At 37.2% G+C, this 23,484-nt stretch overlaps 2 protein-coding genes across 2 annotated transcripts in view; one reads left to right on the top strand and one right to left on the bottom strand.

The window, feature by feature from the left end:
• dnah6 (dynein, axonemal, heavy chain 6) overlaps positions 1–4,839 on the top strand; it is a 69,220-nt gene extending 64,381 nt beyond the window's left edge. Inside the window, exons 72-79 of the mRNA XM_056763566.1 lie at positions 1,227–1,348; positions 1,680–1,809; positions 1,907–2,034; positions 2,158–2,343; positions 3,455–3,527; positions 3,644–3,795; positions 4,010–4,232; positions 4,373–4,839. Coding sequence (XP_056619544.1) covers positions 1,227–1,348; positions 1,680–1,809; positions 1,907–2,034; positions 2,158–2,343; positions 3,455–3,527; positions 3,644–3,795; positions 4,010–4,232; positions 4,373–4,476 — 1,118 coding nt within the window. The 3' untranslated portion in view covers positions 4,477–4,839. The remainder of the gene's footprint in view (positions 1–1,226; positions 1,349–1,679; positions 1,810–1,906; positions 2,035–2,157; positions 2,344–3,454; positions 3,528–3,643; positions 3,796–4,009; positions 4,233–4,372) is intronic.
• Positions 4,840–4,951: 112 nt separating this feature from the next.
• chrna8 (cholinergic receptor, nicotinic, alpha 8) overlaps positions 4,952–23,484 on the bottom strand; it is a 69,790-nt gene continuing 51,257 nt past the window's right edge. Inside the window, exons 5-10 of the mRNA XM_056763578.1 lie at positions 12,917–12,996; positions 12,572–12,739; positions 9,848–10,042; positions 9,667–9,753; positions 8,677–8,786; positions 4,952–6,102 (exon numbers count right to left, since the gene is read on the bottom strand). Coding sequence (XP_056619556.1) covers positions 5,563–6,102; positions 8,677–8,786; positions 9,667–9,753; positions 9,848–10,042; positions 12,572–12,739; positions 12,917–12,996 — 1,180 coding nt within the window. The 3' untranslated portion in view covers positions 4,952–5,562. The remainder of the gene's footprint in view (positions 6,103–8,676; positions 8,787–9,666; positions 9,754–9,847; positions 10,043–12,571; positions 12,740–12,916; positions 12,997–23,484) is intronic.

Below are 23,484 nucleotides of genomic sequence, written 5' to 3'. Positions count from 1 at the left end.
TTGGATGTTCTAAAAGGTGTTCTCAAATGACAAAATAGATAACATTGACAGAATATTTATTTATAATAGAAATGAAGAAATAGTGTAAAAAAAGAAGTGTACATGATTGACATTCTCATCCTCCTTAACATTTTAAAGGACTGTTTACACACACACAAATATATTTTTATAAAGAAACACATTTACTAGTAACTTTCTAACAGGTTAGCAGAATACTTAAAAAATAATTTGTTAAAAGTTCCGGCCTAATATACTCTTGTCACTATGTGCACACTACCTTCTCATTACCGATACAGATAGTTTTCCACATTTAAAGAAATATAACATGTCTAATTTTCTATTCAAATGTAATTGATTAATTATTATTATGTATTAAATAGTTCATTATCTATGATTATTAAAAACTTGCTCAGGCATCACGACTTTGCTTTTTTTTCAGAACATATAATGGGATTGACAGTTTTACATGGTTACGGAAACAAGGTTTTAAAGGCGTTATACTGTCAATAAAAGGTTTAAAATTAGATTTTAACCATGTCATATCTTGTTTTTCTATGAATAAAAGAAAATTTGTTGATTTTTCTGAAAATCATACTGTCATCATGTTTGACATCTTAAACCGAGATTTCGGGGAATCACCCCATTGTGAAGGACACATGAAAATGACTTCACAAGTCAAACCTGTATACACACACACACACACGCTGCTTAATAATACAGACACAGATTCTGCTTCACTAATCAAGTACAAAATTTGGAATTCAGACTCTTTCATAAACATAAATTAAAGATGTAGTGGGTTTTTTTTGCTATCTCTGTCAGGCATCATTATTATTCTGTCTCGTTTTCTCAAGATCACAATGTACATGTTTTCTAGAAGAGAAGTCATCGTATTAAGGATGCAAAATAATAATTGCCTCAGTGGGCTTCTGTATATTAAAAACGTGTATTCCTATATTGATTATTTTTGCATTTCAATTTCGCACTGATAGTGTTGTAGAAATTCGGTCTAAGTTTAATATGCAGAGACAACTTGCTCCTCATAGATCGACTTTCTTTGCACTATGACTGTGAACACATTGCTCTTTTTGTGCCGTAAATTCAGCTTGCCAGCTCCCGGCATGACATTCAGATGGGTTCTTCTTGTTTGATGTACAGAAGGGTAATAAACCATAGCAACACACCAGTAAACATTGTAACACACTGTTCCCTTTTTTAATGTGCAGGGATTTATTTTGCTCCTGATTCGGACAGTCTGACTGACTATAAGCAGTATATAGAGAATCTGCCTCTGATTGATGATCCAGAGATCTTTGGCATGCATGAAAATGCCAACCTTGCCTTTCAGGTAACTCTTAACTCACTTTACTAAAGAGTAACAAACTTAAATTGGGTCTTTACCAAAAAATCTATATTATCTACATATTTTAAGTGTACATACATTAGATTCTTTAACATTTAAGTGAAGGAAATATGTTTAATATGTATGGGATATGTTTAATTTAACTCTTGCTATGAATCTTTTGCTTTGGTTACCACGTTTCTTATTTTCATATTTTCATCAATCAATAAAGTTATAGAAATCCTTTTCGAGAGGGGCTATCCCTGCAGTTGTAGTATTGGAATAGAGAGAACCAACCTCCTGGCATGTAACAACCACATGCATCTTTTTGAAACAGCGACAGGAGACAATGACGCTCATCGGCACCATTCTGGAGGTCCAACCCCGATCATCATCAGCAGGTGGAGGGAAGAGTAACGATGAGGTGGTCCATGAGCTGGCTGACTCCATCTTGGCTAGAATCCCTGGTGAGCTCCCTACTCACAATCCTTGAATTAAATGTCTTTAATTCATTTCATAACCATTCTCGTGAACCTGGATGTTTGTGTTTGTCCATCAAAACAGAGAAGCTGGATATGGATGAAGCAGTGGAGAGTCTATTCTTGCAAGACTCGAACGGTCGAGTGAACTCTCTAACCACTGTGCTCGGACAGGAAGTGGACCGTTTTAACTTCCTGTTACGTGTGCTTAAAGTAAGTAACAGGTTTTGGATTGTAGTAGTGATTGATAATTATGAATTGATCGTTTCGAGTAATTATTTACATTCTGTTCATATGTTGATGCTTGTGGGTGTGGCGTTTGTTTTTTGCAAACAGACTTCACTAAGTACACTGCAGAAGGCAATAGCAGGTCTGGTGGTGATGTCAGAAGAAATGGAAAAGATCTATAACAGCTTCCTTAATAACCAAGTTCCAGATCACTGGTCCAGTGCTGCTTACCCATCCCTCAAACCTCTGGGCAGCTGGGTTAAAGATTTAACCCTACGCACAGCTTTTATAGAGGTATGTCTGTTTAAAAATGATACAGGTGAATTTGAGAAATTTGCATTTTAGCAGCATGTGGCCTCACTATGACAGCTATATCTCAGCAAAAATCATGTATGTTAATACTAATGTCAAATCCACATCGGTTAAAGATGCGCAGTTCATTCTTTGCTAAGTTTTTTTCTGTCATGTGAGAAACATAAATGATGTTTGCCAGAAAATCCAACTGGGGCGGTTAATAATGACATGAGTTTTTTTGTCAAGGTCATGTTGATATAAGCATCAAATATAACCTTCAGCCCTCTACTTCAGTGGTTCTCAAACTTTTTCATTGTTAGGCCCCCTTTGTGTAGAGTGCATTGCTTTTGGGCCCCCCAAATGTAGACTTGTAATCTTAAACTTAGAATTTTAATTAAACCAAAAACCTATTCAGTTATCCAATGCAGAAACATCAATTCTTTGGGTTGGTGGTCTTATTTCCCTGATGTTTGATTGTATAAAATCTATGATAAATTGCTATATTTCATAAAATGCCACAAAATCTGTGTACCCCTGGATCCATCTCTGGGCCCCCCAGGAGAAAACAGGGGTATAATGAATTTCAGACTATTTTTTTTATTTTATGTACGATCAGTTCTGTCCATCTTTTGCCATTATTGGCTATAATGCTCAACACTACAAAGCAAACTGCAATTAGAAACCAGCTCTTCAGACAGAGCGCGAACACAAATATTCACAGGATCATGTAAAAGCGTCTTTGTATCAGCTGAGGTGTGTCAAAATAGTCTTGGCTACTAGATCCGCGTTCCGCGTATTATTTCCCAACCCGCACCCGAACCACAAATGACAGATGAATAATTATTACACCCGTTACATCAGATGTAAGCAGTACACCCGACCGGGTGCAGGACTCTAAACCACTGCTCCAGTTAATGATTCTTTACAATCTTACATGGGGTCTGAACTAAAATGATCCAAGACTCCATCTCTCTTCGCTTTTTGTTCTGCTTCTTTCATCTGTTTTATTTTGAATGACCCTGTAATATACGCTTTTCATTTGAAATTCACAAAGTTGAAGTAGCTGTTAGATGAGCTCGTTTTCCCTCTTTGTGTGTGTGTGTTTGAGCAGAGTTGGATCACAAGAGGTCAGCCCAAATCTTTTTGGATTTCTGGCTTCTTTTTTCCTCAAGGATTCCTCACAGGCAAGTAAATCCTTTGGATTCATTCCTCACTGTATCTGGAGTACCAAATTTAAGAGCATCCTATCAGAAAGATCAAATGTGTAAAACCCACATTTTTATGTTACTCTTTCTTCTAGGGGCACTTCAGAATCACGCACGCAAGTACAACCTGCCCATTGATGAGCTTAACTTTCGTTTTAACATGGTACCAGTGTACAGAGACCAGACACTTGTCACTGAAGCTCTGAAAACTCTCGGCCCAGGGAAAAAACTTGACATGGACAATGAGGTCAGTCTGAGTTCAAGTAAAATATTCAATATTTAGTTTATTTCTTTCTAATATACCTTTAAGACTATGTGCCCTTTCCTTTAATAATATACTAATAATTGGCAAATCCTGCATTACAATGCATTGTACACAGGTTCACAAAACAATCCACGTTAAAATGTGCTTCATTAACTTGTAAAATCAGATTGATTCATTCCTTGTGTCTGGTATATAGCTTCCCACTATAGAGGATGGGATTTTGGTTCATGGATTGTTCATGGATGCTTGTCGCTGGGATGACACTAACATGGTTATTGAAGATGCCTTGCCAAGAGTGATGAACCCCATGATTCCGGTGGTGCATTTTGAACCCCAGCAGAACTATGTTCCTGAGTCCAGCCTTTACCACGCACCACTGTACAAAACCTCAGCTCGTGCTGGAACTCTGTCTACTACAGGTCAGTTCACTTCTGTTGTCTTGTAGTTTGCTGAAAATGCATTTACCCAGCATATATTAAAACTTCAACATTCAAGGAACCATATGCAATATCATATTAAAAAATTATTAAGATGGACACAAAACTTTCTTGTCTCTTAGGACACTCCACTAATTTTGTGGTAACTGTAATGTTGCCATCCAACCGGCACAGTGACTACTGGATCTCAAAAGCTTCTGCACTTCTTTGCCAACTCAATGAGTGAGCACAGCTCTACTTCTTCGATTGGAATGTAGACGCTTTCTTAATAGAATGTTCAGAGTCATTGAGCATAAGCAACAGAAAGCCTTAAAATATGAAACGATATAATGTAAAACGAAATGAACTGTAATGTTGCTTTTATCTTCTATGCACAGAGCCGCAGAGGGTTGTGTTTCAAAGTGAATAGCAAAGTTTAGTAAAAGTTTAATCCTAAAACAGATGGTATTCACTTTTTATACAGATAATACGGTATTGTATATACTGTACTGAATCTGTTTGTATGTGAAAAACCTAGTTCATCCCGTACTTTCCAATAAACAGAAAAGCCATTAAATCAAACAAATTCTTCAATAAAATACTCTTTGAATTCTTTGTGTTCTTAAATCTATATTTCCTAACAAAATGACTTATATCCACAGTGTTTATATTATATAAAACAGAGCACATGGTCAGAAAGTCACAACATGAAGTTACTCCTATTACGTGAAAACTGACACACGTGAGAGTTAAAACACACACTAACAACTGTAAGGTTTATGTAAATATGACAATATGATAAAACCGACAGCATTTTTGTAAATTCTATCTTGAATGTTATTGCTGCTTTGGTAAGGAAACATTTGCTACAAATCCGTTTTAGATACAAATCTAAACAATATAATAATGTCAACATATTGTTAATGCCAAAAAAACAGTGAATTGCTTACATGGGATTAATACATTAATGTGTGTATTTCCAAAAAATAAGCCTGACAGACACATTTTGAACTATTGTTGTGAATATGCAGTGCTAGAACACTCGGTTAACCTTTTTTTTACATAAACCAACCCAAGTGCCCAGTATATAAAGACACAAAATATCAACCCAATAAATTGTGTTTACTTGTTTGAAAAGTCACATTTCGACACATTCCTTTATCATTTTTTCTTAATTGTAATAACTGTTCACATTGAGACAATTAGAGTTGGAAGGAATCAACTTTGGTGGTACAGTAGATAATAATTTCACGCTCATCACATGGTGCCATTTTACATGTTTAACATGTTTACCAAAAGAACTTAAATGAAGCAAAAAACGCAATGCTGGTGATTATGTGAAGTCTTTTGAGACTGCTTCGATGAAGTTTGGCGCCGCCATCAGAATGGTAAAGGTGCAGATAATGGAGAAAAGCGAAAACGCCACCAGACAGAGGCGATCGACGACGGCAGCTGCAAATTTCCACTCGCTGCAGATGGCCTCCGCCTCGTCCTGGTCACGAAACCGTTGAGCGATGTACATCACTTCCGCCAGGATGCGATTAATCTCCTGCTCGCCTGTGTATAGCCTAACCGCCTCCCTCTGTTCCTCTGGGGACCCGCTGATTCGCCCTCCGCTGCAGGACACCCCCGAGTCGCTGCTGGGTGGGCAGCAAGCACTATCGATGGAGTGATAGCCAAAATACAGGTTCATGTGACCGTTTGTGGTGGAGTTGGCCGAGGATGACTGACCGCCCATCACCCCCATCTGAATACTGCCGGCGCTGGCGTGATGAACAGGAGAGTGGTCGTATTTGTAGTTGGCTTTCCTGTCCTCGCCTGGCTTCTTCATGCGTAAGAACCAGGCGCACCAGTTCAGCAGGATCACCCGCACCTTAGGAGAACAGAGAGAAGATGAGGGTTTCTGATTGAGTTATCTACCCTTTATGATGCAGATATGCAGTGTGGATTTCATAAGATTTTGGATGGAAAGTGTCCACTGAAGGCCCAGGTGTGATTAAAGATTCAGGTCCACTTCAAGCTGCAGGTGCTTCCCATAGGACATGAACCAAATAAGAAACACCAGAAAGCTGTACCTAGGAGCTCTTTCTTCTCGTAAGAGTAGCAGAGGGGAGATTAAACTTTAATATGAATAGACCTCATTACCTGCACCAGTGTGAAATCATGATGCAGACCTCAACAGAGAGAACTCTCAAGAAACCCACCCACTCTGGGTAATTATTCATTCACAATTTGAGTTTAGGGTAAAATTATGCTTCTGGAAAAACCAAAACTGCATTACTCTATCATATTTAGCTTTTTAAAGGGGTCATATGACACGGCTAAAAGGAATATTATCGTTTGTTTTAGATGTAATGCAATGTGTACACAATATTTAAGATTAAAAATGCGGAACTTTCCAAATACCGTGGACCTTTGTATCTCTTCTTTGCGTGTTTTTTACAACTGAAAGCGAGGTGTGCTATTATAAGCCAGATAACATGTGCGTAGTGATTGGTCAAATACTGCAAGCGTGTGACGGAAATGTAACGCCTCTTACCATATTTGGAACATCAGGTTCCAAAGCAATTGTACTGACAGGTACACCCACCTTACTTGCGTATACATTTGGCGGTCTTGGTCAAATCATACCCCGAACTGACGTAGATTTGTGGGGGTGTGGTTACTTGAGGTGTTTAAGTCTGGGTCTGGGAGAGCATTTGCTTTTAGATATTTTTGCAATTTTATATCTTAATTAGTGGTGGGCATAGATAAATTTTTTCAATCTAGATTAAAAAACCCAAATAATGACTAAAAGTTAGTCTTTGAGAACGGGTTTCTCAAGCTAGGTGGCGCATTAGACCAGGAGCTCATCTCCTGTTTCCAAATGCATCACAAACTGCTTGAGAAAACTGTTCTACTATGATAATTGGTGATGAAAATTAAATTATGTTCAATAAGATGAACTTTGTGTTTAGGTGGTACTTGAGACTGGAAGAGCTCCTACAGTACATTTACATTTAGTCATTTAGCAGACGCTTTTATCCAAAGCGACTTACAAAGAGTAAGGGAGCAACAAGCGATATGTCATACAGGAGCCATAATACATTAGATCTCAATACAAAGTTCTGGTTTCAACTAAAGCTAGACCAATACCTGTTGAGAGAAAGTGTTTTTTTTAAACCAATTCCGCATTGCACAAGGTGCAAACAACCTTAGTCTTGTCGATGTTTCCATTGGGAAGCTTCTTAAAAATGAATATTCCCTGAAGCAAACCCGGCGGCTTCAAAGCTGCATCCATGTTAGCACGTCACGTTTGATGCGGTAATTTCACAGTAACGTTATGTTGTGTTCAGATCAAACGCGAATGGCGTGTCAAGCGCAAGTGATTTATATGTAAATGCAAAGAGGCAATAGACCTACTTGCTGCGCGAATCGCGCAAATGAAGCCCTGGTTATGAGATGATGAGGCGGCGCTAAGGACGCGAATGAAGCCCTGGTTATGAGATGATGAGGCGGCGCGAATGACGCGAATGAAGCCCTGGTTATGAGATGATGAGGCGGCTTCTGCTTCCGCAAATGACGCGAATCACGTGAGTTAAAAAATCTCGTTCTCGCCCCGTACAGTGCAGTTAAGCTGGTATACATCCGCGCTAAAATATCAAGGTGAAAGTCATCATATCTTGCGTAGTATAGACCCAGCTCCCAACACAACTTTGAGAATAGATTAACGGCAACATTTTTTTTATCGCGCGATAAGAGTCTCACTGCGTTAACGCCGTTAACGGCCCACCACTAATCTTAATACATGCATTGGCAACTTATAACACACCAAAGACACAGGAAAACACATATTCACGTCATATGACTCCTTTAAACAGGAAAGGCTTTTATTTTTGAGATTGTATATTAAAAACAGGCTAAAGGCTGAGAAGGCAATCCTGTCCAGAAACATTTTTCTGTCATGCTGGTTGGAATTCTCTTAACATCCTGATAGGAAATCAACAAGTTAGTGATACATTGGTATTTCTATTATAAAATATCGTCTGTGAAAGGCGTAGGATGAAAATTACCTTTGCCCAATCATTGCCCTCGGAGCGATAGGTTGCGTGTACATTTTCAGTCAATGTATTTGCATCCCACTAGGGATGAAACTAATCCTTGAGTAATTCGAATACAAAAAAAAATCACTGAGGCAATTTTTTTTGCCTAGAATGTTTGTTTATTCCATTTAACCACATTGCACACGGAGCACTGCATTTCCCCACGGACCATTATTACTAACCCCCCTTAAACTCTATACATATTACAGGGTTCTCAAGTCTCACGCATTCACCGTAAGAACACACGCACTTTAGTCTGTTCACACGCTCGAACGTGTGACTCATGCTGATAAATAAGTGATAGCTTATTGAAATTGCCTAATGCTGCCTGTTGTAAACAATCGACCTAAAGAGTTTCCACTCACCCATCTTGGCATCTTGCCTCCTTGTGGGTCATGATGATGAAACTGCAGAACGAGAACGGTCACAACAACTGACAAGCCCACAATCATCATGGTGCTGGCGAAGTACTGAGCTGCACACAGCCAAAATAAACAAGGCAGTTTAAACCAAACATTTATTGTTTAAAACAGAACACAGCAACAGATTTACTAAATAAAGGGGTTGTTCGAAATTCTTCTGCTTAGACATCTGGAAGTCTCCTCTATGTTAATGCTTTCAGGGTGGGAAAATGAATCAGACTACATAAAAAAAAAAGTAATTGGACTTTTACCTATCTTTTAAAAATGAGACCCAAAAAGTGTGCGTGCTTCTTGTGTACAAGTAGGCAAAATTCAGCAGGAAATTAAATGTAAAAATACTTTACTTCACGGCAGTGGGGTGCCATAAAAAACTTTATTCTAAGGAAAAATTATATTTTTATTTTACACTCAATATGTAAATTTGCATTCTTATTCTTTACATATTTTTTACAGCATTTCAAAATATGTGTGAAAATTCTGAAAAATAAAACAGTAAAATTGCACAGTGGGATGACCGGATACTTTTGGGATTTTTGTGTCACAAAAAATTAATGGAAACTTTTATAAAACTCACAAAAACGTACAAGGAGAAAGTAAAAAAACTCTCCGATAATGAAAAAATCTATTGCAAAAATGTATCATGGTTTTCAAATGAACTGCATTTTTTCTTAACATGTTTATTATTATTCTTTTTTGCTAATAATGGTTTATGAATTTGCTGAAAAAAATTTTATTTGTGCTTTCCGAGTTTTCGTGTATGCTTAAGTTTACTTTCGGGATTTTTGGCAAAGGAAAAAAAATATTTTATCATAAAACATAATTCCTATTAATCCTAAAACGAAATTGCCATCTGATATATGCATTAATTCCATCGTTACATAAGCACATAGTTCTTTGTACAGTACATGAATCTGTCCACATCCTTTATCTTACCTATGAGAGGAACTGAGTCAGAAGTGGCTGGCATGATCTCAGCCACCAGTAACATGAACACAGTTAATGACAAGAGGACAGTAATCCCTGAAAAATAAAATAGTTTTAGCTCATTTAACGTAATATTCCATAATAGATATGGTCTTTATGATATGAGAACTTCACTGCATGTTCATTGTACCCAGCGATATCTTCTCTCCAGAATCGGCAGGCAGCAGAAAGACTAGCAGAGCCAGACCAGAGATGAGCACACAGGGAATAAGCAGGTTCAGCCCGTAGTACAGCGTTCTTCTGCGCATAGTTACTGTAAATGTCACGTCAGGGTACGGCTCTTTACAGCATTCATAATACAGCTCATTTCGCTTCCCAGGGACAGCTGAAATATAAAACACAAGATTCAGTCTTACTGTTCTACTATACAGTGTGGATACAACTTAAAGAAAAAGTCAAATTAAAACACTTCAAGCTATTTTTTTTATAAAAAGGAGATTAAACATTTTTTTATAGAAGCAAAGAATTTTGCATTTAATCTGCAAGTTTCTATAGGATTTATAGGACAAGTGGGTTTCCAAAAACAACGGGAAAGGTTTCAGGGAAAAATATATAGCATAGTACATTATCATCACAGACACCAGAGACCCATTCATAACACAAATGACAGGCCTGTCGTGATTTGACAGCCAGGACCAACAGATGAATTTGTGATAGGATTAAACTACAGACAGGATCTTACATGAACTTTCAAGTGCATAATCCACTGTAACGTTTTTGGTCAATCTGAAGCAAACACAAGCATTATTCCTCATTATATTTTACTTTTGTCCTTAGGTTTAATCTGTGTGCTTGTCCTTTGTCAGATTTATTGCAGTGTAATCTATAATCCATTTGTGGTGTTCAAAGAATGTAAATCAATAACCGTGTGTCAAACAAACAAGACGCAACTTTACTGTCAAGTCCGATTTAAAATGCACAAAACACAAAATGCAGTACAGAACTCAGAAAGCGTACAATAAAATGATATGTTACAAACCAGACGATTTTAATCTGTCAGGGTCAGACAGCCCTCATCTCCAATTGATTAAAAATGAAATCAGAATTGTAATTAATCAAACTAGGCGAGCGAACAAAGAGCTTTCGTCCGGATTTCACGCTATGTAATTGCTGGTCAGCATTGTCATGGTACTCAGAGACAATCACATCAAACCAAATTACTGGTATGAGTCCTTTAACTGATTACAAAAGACTAACCTGAGTGATTTCAGTATGTGTGTGTGTGTTCCATATGCAATCATGTCTGCAATCCCAGATTGTGTCACTGACGGAAGATGTACAGACTTGGAATGAAAATAAGCACGAGATCATTGCTAAATTTGAATGCTTGGTATTTGCATACATGGAAAAACAACATTTCAACACTAGAAAGAGTTTGGGATCACGCATTATTTACATTTCAATACAATGATAAAAAAAATGGGCATACAAATAAGAAACAAATTTAATATCATATTTAAAAAATGTGATGCTTTTGCATGTGTATACATGCATATGGTGTACATGTGTGACCCATTAAGTAAACACAGGCTAAAGTCTCAATCTAATAAAGATCAAGTTTGATTTTAGTCATTCATTTCACTATAATTTCAATCTCTGACATGACCTTACTCAGTCAATTCATATTAAAGATTTCCAGATTATATTTCCACACCATGTTCTTTACATCGTGAGCGAACATTTTATGTAGAAAACAGTAAATCACAAAATAATGACTTTAGCTTGTTTTTCACAAATTGGGTCACATTTATCAACGGGGGACTAGTAGGTTGCCTCTAAAGTTATTTTATGTGTGTTCGTGTAACTGTCCGCAGATGCTCATTCACAGTCTGCCCATGTTACTGCACAACCTTGGCACCCAATTGAGCATTGGTGCCAAGTGAAATCTGTGCCAAAGCACTTTCAACTACCATCAGGAACCCATCTGTTTACCAGATCATGGGTCACATTGTCAAAATGAGAGACTGAGAACAGACTCATTGACCGACAGATTAAACAGTCAGAAAAAACCTCTGCCATATACTGGCATAAAAAACCTGGTTTAGAAAAACTCACATTAACATTCATTTGGGAATATTGTAATAGTAGAGCAGAACATCTTGAGGTATCCTATGATTACGAGAATTTGATTAACGCATATAAATACGTTTAATTATGTTTTATATAAAACAGATGGAAAAAGCACATCATTGCAGTCAACTGGATATTAAAACGCTGTTCACAGCAACTAAATTCATGAAAGTTTAAGAAAATTGCTCTCGTGAGGGTTCTGAATTAAAGAACATAAGACAGAAAAGTGTCTTTCAATGTCCTTAAACACGTGTTAAGTATGTGTTCTCTGCCGTCCAGATCCGGCAGGAGGAAATTACCCACTCAACATTCAGATCAGCTTTTACACTCTTACACATACTGTACGGAGAAATTATCAATATGTGTCTCTCCAGGCAAAGAAAAGAAGGCACTCAAACACACATCTGATCTACACTGAGCACACAATAATAAGCCACCGAAACTTGAAAGCCAAAATGTGTGAAAAGCAAGCAGATCTATAGCGTTATAGAGAGAATGTGTCACAAGAGGGATGTGTTTGCGCTTGAAAGAGCTTTCATAAAAATGTCTATGGTCCTTTACAAAATGCTCCCTCTCTCTTTCTCTGGACCCTATGAATAGACTTACAGGTGTCTCTACACAATAAAATAACTTAAACACACATTAAATATATGTAGACATTCAGGTTTAGACTTTAGACTGTATGTCACACAAACCAATGGTCTGGATTCCTAATCCAAATATTACACATTGTATAAAATCCAGTGTTGTCGTGAATGATTTGTACTCCGACATGGTCTCTTACCCACTAAATCCCACTCTCCATTGGGGATGTATGATGATATGTCCACCGCTTGCATCTGTAGATCCAGCAGCCATCCATTATAAGTCCAGGAACCGAACTTGAGGTCACATTTTTGTATATCGAATGGAAACCAACGTACATCTATATAACATGTGCTCTTTAGGATACCTGCATGGGCACAAACAAACAAATCTATTTTAGTAATATTGATAAATTCACTCATGGCAATATTCTACATGCGGTGTATGAATATTGAATCATGTTAGTGAATGCACAGATGGTCCAAAAGATGTATTTTCAAAACAAGGTGTCATTTGTGATGTGTTATAGGGGTATCATCCTCACCTGGCGGTATGTACTGGCATGCACCTGATGCATTAACCAGGACGTTTGTATGGAAGGTGGCATCAAATCTTTCATCAGCACTGCGGAGACAAATGCAGGAAACAAATATTTTTTTTCCATTTGCATCATTGGAATAGTTCCTAAATTGTTAAAGCTGCAATCTGTGACTTTTGCCTATATTTCACCATTTGTGTTTAAAACAAAAAATTGCAGGTTACCTATCTTAACATGGGTCTAACACCAAATGTTTCCCATAGCTCAATTTATAAATCATTATAGTAAGATAACCATTAGGAATCGAGGTAAGGAAATTATTTTGAATGCAGCTTTTTACAGTATGTGGCTGCTCAATAACTGATTTCATTTTTTTATCAAAAACGTTACAGATCTGCAAGAGATTAATGATTTAAATGCGTTGTCATACAATTCATAATTTTTTTTTATCCTATGAAATATCTATGCCTTTGCCCTTCTGGGTCCAACAAGGATAATTTTTCTTTGATTAAAATGTCAAATTCAATTAACATTGTGTTTGTCATGAAACAGTCCGGCAGTTGTATTTAAAAAAACCTTTATAATGAGTAACACATGCCGAAACACATCGGGGATTTGATTAAAACTATATTCAGGTAAAACTTCTGCACAGATTAAATGATCAAATGTCATTAATCCTGTGTGACATTTAAAATTTATTTAGGAGGTATGAAATGTGGTTTTAGTAATTATACAAATGTCCTGACCTTTTATCAGGTGTGTTATTCCTCCTCATTAGTAATTGTACATAAATATCATTTAATGTCATTTGTGAGTTAAGCACTAATACTGTTACTGAGGAAAAATTCAGTCACTGCAAAGACAGCTAGAATAAAATATATAATATAATAAAATATATAATATAATATAATGGATGTCTCCAAAGAGATAGTACTGTGTACTTATATGCCAGAAAAACATGTATTTGATCAGAAAGCTCAAATATATATTTTTTTTATTTCTTATAGCAGAACAATGCTTATAGCTGACACAAACTGTTATGTGTGTTTATAGATTGTGCACACAGACCTCTTTTCAATTTTTAATGAAATCCAATGCATTAGTGTACGTCTGTACTGTTCAGGTTGTACGGTTGTTTTGTAGTGTTATGAGAACTCACATTTTTCACATAATACAATGACCAAATACCTTTAACAATATAATATGATTAACGTGCTAAAAAAACATCCAAAGTCACTAAAAACTGCCTGGACAAAAAACAATAAATAATGTAAAAAAAGTAAAAAATTACATTTGTAAATAAAAATTCCAAAAATCTTATTTAACTGAGTGATAGCTGCTGGCAGAAAGCTACTTTTATCAAGGTTAATATAATAACAAAATGCGCCACTGCCGTTACAATGAATGTGGAGGAATGCAACACTCAATAGGGCCACTCTAGTAAAGAAAGCCCCGCCTTCCAGTAAAAAGATCCAATCGCCAATCATTAAAGGCTAACGATTCTCGGGGGCGGGACTCTTTGTGAGGCACCTGACAGCCTGTGTGCCTGCACAGTAACTGAAGCGACTTCCAAAATGGTGATTTTTAATTCAAATTTGGCTTACCAAGTTATGGTACAGTCCATGAAGTCGATCGGTAATATGCTATTTAATTGTGATGTTTGGAGTTACTTAAGAAATATCTGCCTTCCACCATTCAAGGAGAGTGTTGACTTGGCTGCCCAGAGACGTTCCAAATATTGGATGACTTCGGCATGACTTTATAAACAGACTTTGTTTTTATACTGTATTTATTACTGTTAAGTGACATGACTGAAATATACATTTTAACCTGTAAGAAATAATAAAATAAAATAAATGATTGCATCTCAAATTTTTGCACTTAATTCAGTGACAGAGATTATTTATATACACACATTTGCAGTAGTAACACACTGTGACTTCTATTGTTGTCAGTTGTCACCTGTTATCAGAAATATCAAATGACATATTGCATGCTGTAAAGTTTGTCTCAGCTGTTTCTCACATTATGACACTTTCCATTCCATTCCATTTTCTACCGCTTATCCGAACTACCTCGGGTCACGGGGAGCATTATGACACTTAAATTATTAAATTATTATTGTGACACCATGCAATTAGCTAAAGAGCTAGTCTGCAAATTATCACTATTTCACACAAATGACCTGTCACAGTCTAATGTATGTTCTTGAAAAACATACAGTACATGTCTGTCATAGATAATTTGTTATAAGTATTATTAATCCAGATTTGAAAGAGACAGTGTTGAGAAGCGTGCAATGTGTGAACAAATCTGGTTTTCTGTTGACTTTATACATTTCTGTACTCTTTGCATGTTCTTGGGCAACTTAAGCATATCAACCCTCATGAGTTAGAAATGTTTTATGTTTGTTTATAGCTTCTGTGCCAGTTTTGTGCAAAATTTAACCTACTGTTTATCTGACGTAAATGATGGCTTTTTGAAATACCACACAACATGTCAATGAAGTAGGTGCATCAGTTTACAGATCCTTTTATCCAAACAATGGAGAGAAATTTACGAAAAAAACGTGTTTTGCAAATACATTTGGTGCCACTAGATGGACAGAATCGTTTTTATATCTGCTCGAAAGGCACTTTATGTACGATTTTGCAAAACATCTTCTTTTGTGTTTTGCGGAAGAATGAAAGTCATACAGGTTTGAAATGACACGTGTGAGACTAATAGATGAAAGAATATTTATTGGGGTGAACTATAAAAAAATGCACATCTTTCCATGTCCATCCAGGGTTTTTTCATAAAAATATCTCAAAATGCACATTCAAATAGTTGAATAAAAGAATACAGTTGGTAATGGCATAATGTCTATGTTACAATGTAATATAACTGCACAGATGAGTAACAACAAAGTGTTTGCGAATAACATCACAGTGTCGCGAGAGAGATTTAAAAGCATTACTGTTGAGTTGCTCTCGCGATACTTTGATGTCATTCTGTACTGCGATTGATATGAGCAGCGAGGCATGCACTCGATCACACCAGATGGCAACCAATTGCCATCATTTAACGCTCTTTCATAGCGTCCACAAACTAAGCCGTTTTTATTGTTTGTGACCCCTAGCGGTAAAAATGACATATTGTGTCTCTAAGGTTATCAGTTTCAGTATTGATTTAAACGATTGAATGCTCTTTTATTGTGGAATTAATGGTCGTCATTTATGTTAGTGTTGACATGGGTAGCAGGTGGTTTATTGTCTATCTAAAAAAAGCAGTATTTATATCCTCTTGCCTCACTGAGATAGCATGAAGTTAATGGGACTCTAAGAAATTTGCTTTATAACGTATTGTTATAGCATGAATGACTGAATAACATCTACGCAGGTGACAGACAACTAATACATACATCCAGAATTCATTCAAGTCCCTTTGGATTAAGGCATCTGCCAAATGTATAAATGTGTGCTGTAGGATCTGCTCAATTAAAACAATTGTGTCCGGTTTATTGCGCCCTACTAAAGTATATCCATCATTGAACATCATTTTACAGCTAAATGCATCCTGACTCATTTTAGGAGGTTTATCCTCTCTTGACTCATCCTTGGCGTCAGATATCAAAGTCAGCATGTTCCCAATAAGTTCTGCGTGTCTCGTCCTAATATGATGGTATGATGGTAAAGCGACTGCCTTCTGCCAAATGCGCCATTGTAATTGTCTGAGTGATACAATACCTTATGCAATATTTCATGATGTGCATGATCTGGTATTTCACTAAAACAGAACCAGGATGATGTAGATTTAAAGCTCTTTACATTCCTTCCTCAAACCGAAAGTGGCTGTAATAAAGATTCCCATGTTCTGACAACCAGTGAAAAAATGAAATTTGCATAATGTATATTTATGAAGCAGGGGCCAATTACTCCTTCAGACAAATGACATAAAACAGATATTCTGTCGTTTATACACATATTCAATTGCTATTCTAATTATCCATGACAAATGTGTAATTAAAACTAAATTATGATAGAGGGCTGTGGTGGTGTTATTAATGTGATGGAAATGAACGGTTTACAAATCCAAACTAGATCAACAGAGTAGGAAATGTTATCAGTCATTTTTGACACAGTTCTAAGTAAACAAAGAAAAGTGCAACTTTGAAACTGATGACTAAAGATTTATACTGGGAGTAAACTCAGCTAGGATTTGTGAATAACTCGGTGACTGATGATCATTTCGATTCGGCAGAGATTCGTGGAGCGTTCTGGAGCTGGCCAGGCCGGAAACTCACAATGTGCCTCAAGAATCTACTGCAGAATTTATCATATAGCTCTCAACTATGAAGCAAATATTTATGAGGCACATGCATTCTTGCTAAATATCACAACTGATGTGCATAACAAAGAATACATATATGGGTTCTAGTGAAAGTTTTATAATCAGTACACACTTTATCATGTAAAGAGAGGGTAAAGACAGTGTGAAAAGCCACCTCTGGGGTCTGTGTAAATAATGCATTCACTGCATCCGTCAGCACATGGAACATAAAACGGTCTTTGACGTGGAGATCAGAAACTGTTAAAGGGGTGCTGCAATGATGTGTTATGCATTCTGACTTCTTTACAATGTTGAACGTGCTGTCTTCTCATGCTTAACATGGTCAACTTGTCAAAAAACGAGTTGGGTGTATTACAAAGTATTTCAGTGCTCAATACACTCCCCCAGCGATCGTACAGGTTAAGGAAAGTTTTTTTGAACATATAAACCTGTTTTGTAACAATTTTTCTTAGTCTTTCTTAAATTTTTCCCTTATTGGACAGTTCTTCCGGAAAAGCATGCCCCAGGAGGAGGAGTATACGCAGACGTCATTTTCATTTGTGTGCAGGAGAGAGAGAGCATATATTCGTGAAGTTCAGGTGTTTGTTTGTTAACTGCATCTGTGTGATGAATGTTATATAAACGGTGGATATAACGCTGGATTTGGAGATCATTTGAAACTGATATATGAAGCCGTCCCACCGCTAAGAGATGCCGGACATGAACCGTATGCAGTGAGTGAATCTGATGTCTGTGTGTTGTTGACAATGTGCATTAGTTCAGCCTACCCTCCCCCCCCCCCTGAATTCAGAAGTAATCGTACAGCTGTGTCTATCTTTTATAAGTGTGATCAAACTAAATACTCTTCGAAGATACAATGTATGCAATACTACTCTATAGGTACTCAAGATTAATATATCATTGGCAGAAACTCTGTGTGTTAGGGACACTTTAAGCTGCAAGCAATTTCACGATCATTTGCGATTTATAGATTTTACATTTGATAGAGAGGCATACACGCATTATCTGTGCGTACGTTCGTTCTATGAATCAGAGGTAGGCACTTTAAGAACTGATCGTAAAATCAAATTAAAGATGATTTTGACGCAGCATTTTCTAAATGAGGCCCCTGGTCACAAATCAAACATGATAATGGACCTATTTCACAAGCATGCATGACACGTTCAACGGTCTATAGCATCGTAAATCCTCGTAAATCCTTAATATTTTCAATTTAAAAAGATGAATGTACTTTTATAACACTATGCTCTGTATTATATTACCTTTGCAACAAATTAAAAAAAGGTTAACCCTATGCGAATTTGTTTCTAATACAGCGTCTCTGAAGTTTGACATCATTCAATCTTTGACTACCGTTATCAGACTCTCGCTATATTTTTGTTATTTAGTTGAAAATAATGAAAAGACTATCGTTGAGTTTTTCATTTGCTTTTTTAGCAATGAGAATGCAAAAACTATATTTGTGGTAGTCTCCCATTCATTTCCCAAGTATGAAGACTTCCTGCTAGAAACATGAAAAGGTTTCATTGAAATTCTTTGTACATTTTCTTGCTTTTAATAAAGCACATAAGATCTTTGGCACGTTCAAGTAATAAAACGGATCCTCATTGAAGCAAAAGGAGGCATGCCAAACACTAAGCAAAAGCTTGCACATTTTACCGTTCAACTTTTGTTATACAAAAACGGAATACTTAAAATATATAAAGATAATAAAACACTTCCAAAACTGAGGCATTTAATGGAGTCTCAGCCTTTAAATGCTTTTCTAGTCATCTAAATAGGTCTCCCTCTAATCTGTGTCACCTTAAAATTCTATTTTACTGTGCGATGCTAAATGTTTTGGATTGTGCCGCATGTACTGTGATGTGTGGTGTCATGAGATGGTAGGTGATACCCAAACCCAATAAATAATTCAGATTTTTTCGGCTGATTTGATTTATATTTTTTAATTCGTAAAATGATGTGTCTAGTCCACACCAGGAAAACACACTTCGAAGGTCCTGAACCCACTTGCTGTTTGTCTCTTGCACTTATTCTGTTTCTGTAGAGATCTCTTCAAAGTTCCTCAAAGATATAAATACTGTCATATTGAATATTTTTACAATATTTTTTTTCAAAGTGACCAGGGCAAGCATTGAAGATATAAAGTATATTAGAATGCGCATTCCCGAAAATCTAACCATATGAACTTCTCAATGTCACAGATGGAGTGACTTTTTTGTCCCTGCAGGTAGATGGATGGATCTAACCTACAGTAGTTTCTCTATAATTTGACATACAGTATGTTAAGCATTTTAAAATTATTTTGTCAAGTCTGAAAAACAGATGTTATCTAATTGCACTTATTCCATTCCATTCCATTTTCTACCGCTTATCCGAACTACCTCGGGTCACGGGGAGCCTGCGCCTATCTCAGGAGTCATCGGGCATCAAGGCAGGATACACCCTGGATGGAGTGCCAACCCATCGCAGGGCACACACACTCACTCATTCACTCACGCACTCACACCCTACGGACAATTTTTTCCAGAGATGCCAATCAATCTACCTTGCATGTCTTTGGACCAGGGGAGGAAACCGGAGTACCCGGAGGAAACCCCCGAGGCACGGGGAGAACATGCAAACTCCACACACACAAGTCGGAAGCAGGAATCGAACCCCCAACCCTGGAGGTGTGAGGCGAACGTGCTAACCACTAAGCCACCATAATTGCACTTATATGAAATGCAATTCATTCCATATTCTTTGCAGCTTCTAATTTCCTTCACTAGCTCTTTTTAAGTTTCCATTATTTCACTCACATGATCTTTAACTCTGGTAGGTATCTCTTTTCAGAAGACAGACATTGCCATCATTAGAGGTTGATGATCCTGTGGATAAGCAGCTTGATGTTGGGTGTAATTCTCTTCTCACATCAGTACCTTCTATCTCTCTCTTTCTCTCTCTCTCGCTCTCTCTCTCTCTCTCTCTCTCTCTCTCTCTCTCTCTATCTCTTCTGTCCATCTCTCTTCTCTTATGGGTGCCGTTCAATCTAAGGTGTTTTCTTTTCTTAAAATGTCTTACAAATCTCCTAAAGGACATAAACTGTACTTTATTTTCCTTGAAAGCAGGCCAATGGACAAAGCAGTAGCCTGGGGAATTTCATTTTTAGATTGTCAGGGTCGAAGACATCTAGTGGTAAATGTGTAAACCTCTGAGCTCAAGATCATTATTCTCCCAAAGAGTGTAAATAACTTGTATCAATTACTAATTTAGCTGACGCTTTTATCCAAAGTAAGTACAGAACATTTACAACAAGCAGAGCCCCTCTGGAACAAATTTAGGTTAAGTTTCTTGCCTTGCAAAATGGATCAAGCCTTATGGTGTTTGAACCATGGTGAATGAAGGGAAAATAGAAAACATAAATGGAAATTACTTATTCCACAACACACTAACCGTGGACATAACATGTACAGTATGTACATTTGTACAAGCATCAGTCTCTGAATACAGTAGATACATTTGTGTTATGGTTCCACTACCATGTCATGTTTTATTCCTGTCTCAAGTGGAGCCATGGCATTGCCTGATGGTTTTTTGTGAGAAAGACATAGTTCTTTCTCGTGTCTCGTCATTGTTCCCTGCATCACGTTCCTCGTCAGCCTCTCCTTAGTGCTAATCCCCAGCACCTGTTTCTCGTTATGATCCTGTGTCTGTCTCCCCTATAAAGAGTCCTCATGTTTCATTGTCCGTTGCTCGTGCATTGTTTGCTGTACTTGTAAGCTGTATGCTGTACTTGTAAGCTGTATGCTGTACTTGTAAGCTGTATGCTGTACTTGTAAGCTGTATGCTGTACTTGTAAGCTGTATGCTGTACTTGTAAGCTGTATGCTGTACTTGTAAGCTGTATGCTGTACTTGTAAGCTGTATGCTGTACTTGTAAGCTGTATGCTGTACTTGTAAGCTGTATGCTGTACTTGTAAGCTGTATGCTGTACTTGTAAGCTGTATGCTGTACTTGTAAGCTGTATGCTGTACTTGTAAGCTGTATGCTGTACTTGTAAGCTGTATGCTGTACTTGTAAGCTGTATGCTGTACTTGTAAGCTGTATGCTGTACTTGTAAGCTGTATGCTGTACTTGTAAGCTGTATGCTGTACTTGTAAGCTGTATGCTGTACTTGTAAGCTGTATGCTGTACTTGTAAGCTGTATGCTGTACTTGTAAGCTGTATGCTGTACTTGTAAGCTGTATGCTGTACTTGTAAGCTGTATGCTGTACTTGTAAGCTGTATGCTGTACTTGTAAGCTGTATGCTGTACTTGTAAGCTGTATGCTGTACTTGTAAGCTGTATGCTGTACTTGTAAGCTGTATGCTGTACTTGTAAGCTGTATGCTGTACTTGTAAGCTGTATGCTGTACTTGTAAGCTGTATGCTGTACCTGTAAGCTGTATGCTGTACCTGTAAGCTGTATGCTGTACCTGTAAGCTGTATGCTGTACCTGTAAGCTGTATGCTGTACCTGTAAGCTGTATGCTGTACCTGTAAGCTGTATGCTGTACCTGTAAGCTGTATGCTGTACCTGTAAGCTGTATGCTGTACCTGTAAGCTGTATGCTGTACCTGTAAGCTGTATGCTGTACCTGTAAGCTGTATGCTGTACCTGTAAGCTGTATGCTGTACCTGTAAGCTGTATGCTGTACCTGTAAGCTGTATGCTGTACCTGTAAGCTGTATGCTGTACCTGTAAGCTGTATGCTGTACCTGTAAGCTGTATGCTGTACCTGTAAGCTGTATGCTGTACCTGTAAGCTGTATGCTGTACCTGTATGCTGTATGCTGTACCTGTATGCTGTACCTGTATGCTGTACCTGTATGCTGTACCTGTATGCTGTACCTGTATGCTGTACCTGTTCAAGTCCTTGTATCTGCCGTTACCTTGTTCCTGTTTCCTCCGTCTATAGTAAGTGTCAGTTTAGTGTTTGTTTTAACTCTTTGTTAGTAATAGTCTAGTTAGTCAGTGTTCTTGTTTGTTGTTAAAGTTTATATTATCCAGTCCTGTTTTCCCCCTCGTGGGTTTTTGTTTTGCCTGTCTTGTTTAGTGTTTATTTGTTAATAAACGTCCTTGTTACCATCTATACCGTCTGTGTCTGCCTGCACTTGGGTTCCCACGCCATGTCTCACCTCGAGTATCATGACACATTTGTTTGTATTGGACCCGGCTATTTTTATAACCTATTTCGAATAAGTCCTCTTTGACTAATTTGGTGTAGTAATTTGCAATAGATTAAATGTTTTGTCCTGTTTAATGTTCTTGGCAGATAATTCATGTGTAATTGAATTCTGGATCATTGAAGCAAAACCTGGCACAATGTCTTTTTACGCACTATGGTTCTGTGTATGCAAATGTGAATGGAATTTGAGACCTAAATCGGTGGAAAAGATTACCATTAAAAAGCCAGTTAATTTTAGTATGATCTAGACACAAAGCAATGTTATGTCAACTATGCCAGTCATGTTAGTTTACTAACATTTTCTGCTGAACTGACTTTGTCTGTTAAAAGAACAGTTCACCTTCAAAATGAAAATTCTGTCACTCTTGTTACTTCAAACCTGTATGACTTTCGTTCTTCCTGAGAACACAAAAGATATTTTGAAAAATGTTGGTAACGGAAAATCGTTGGTCCCCATTGACTTGCATTGGTATTGTGTCCATGTAATAGAAGTCAATGGGGACCAATTATACTCTACATATAGGACATAGATGACACTGATGTATGCTTTAACTGTCACGTCATAATTTCACTCACCTCTATAATAAACATACACATCCAGGGTACACACATGGTGCTTTTTAATAAAGTCAGATCCCAAGATCCTTCAGCTGGCACATGGATTCAGAGGACTTAAGCTGAACGTATATGCTTTGGGTTTTTCATTTGCCACTACGTCTTAAGAGTATTACACATGCTATAATAAACAAGCATTAAATGTATCCGTATGCATAAAAGACATTAAAGAATGCAAAAAAACACACCCTTGTCTTTAAAATAGAGCTTATTACTCAGACTACTTTTAAATGAGAGTAAATTATGATAACTTCATATTTAAGTAAACAATTTTGTCAAAGGTCTTTAAAGAATTTGAAGTTTGTGTTACGGTCGCTATGACCATTAGGTTTGATGCTGTAAAACATCAAAAAAGCATCATTACTTGTTTCAAGATACACAAAGAATGTTTTTCATGCTTATGACTAATACTTAAAAAAACTG

This window comes from Triplophysa dalaica, chromosome 2, assembly GCF_015846415.1.
Source record: "Triplophysa dalaica isolate WHDGS20190420 chromosome 2, ASM1584641v1, whole genome shotgun sequence".
NCBI classification, from domain to species: Eukaryota; Metazoa; Chordata; class Actinopteri; order Cypriniformes; family Nemacheilidae; genus Triplophysa; species Triplophysa dalaica.
The sequence above is the reverse complement of the archived record's forward strand: the minus strand, read 5'-3'. Positions and strand labels throughout refer to the sequence as shown.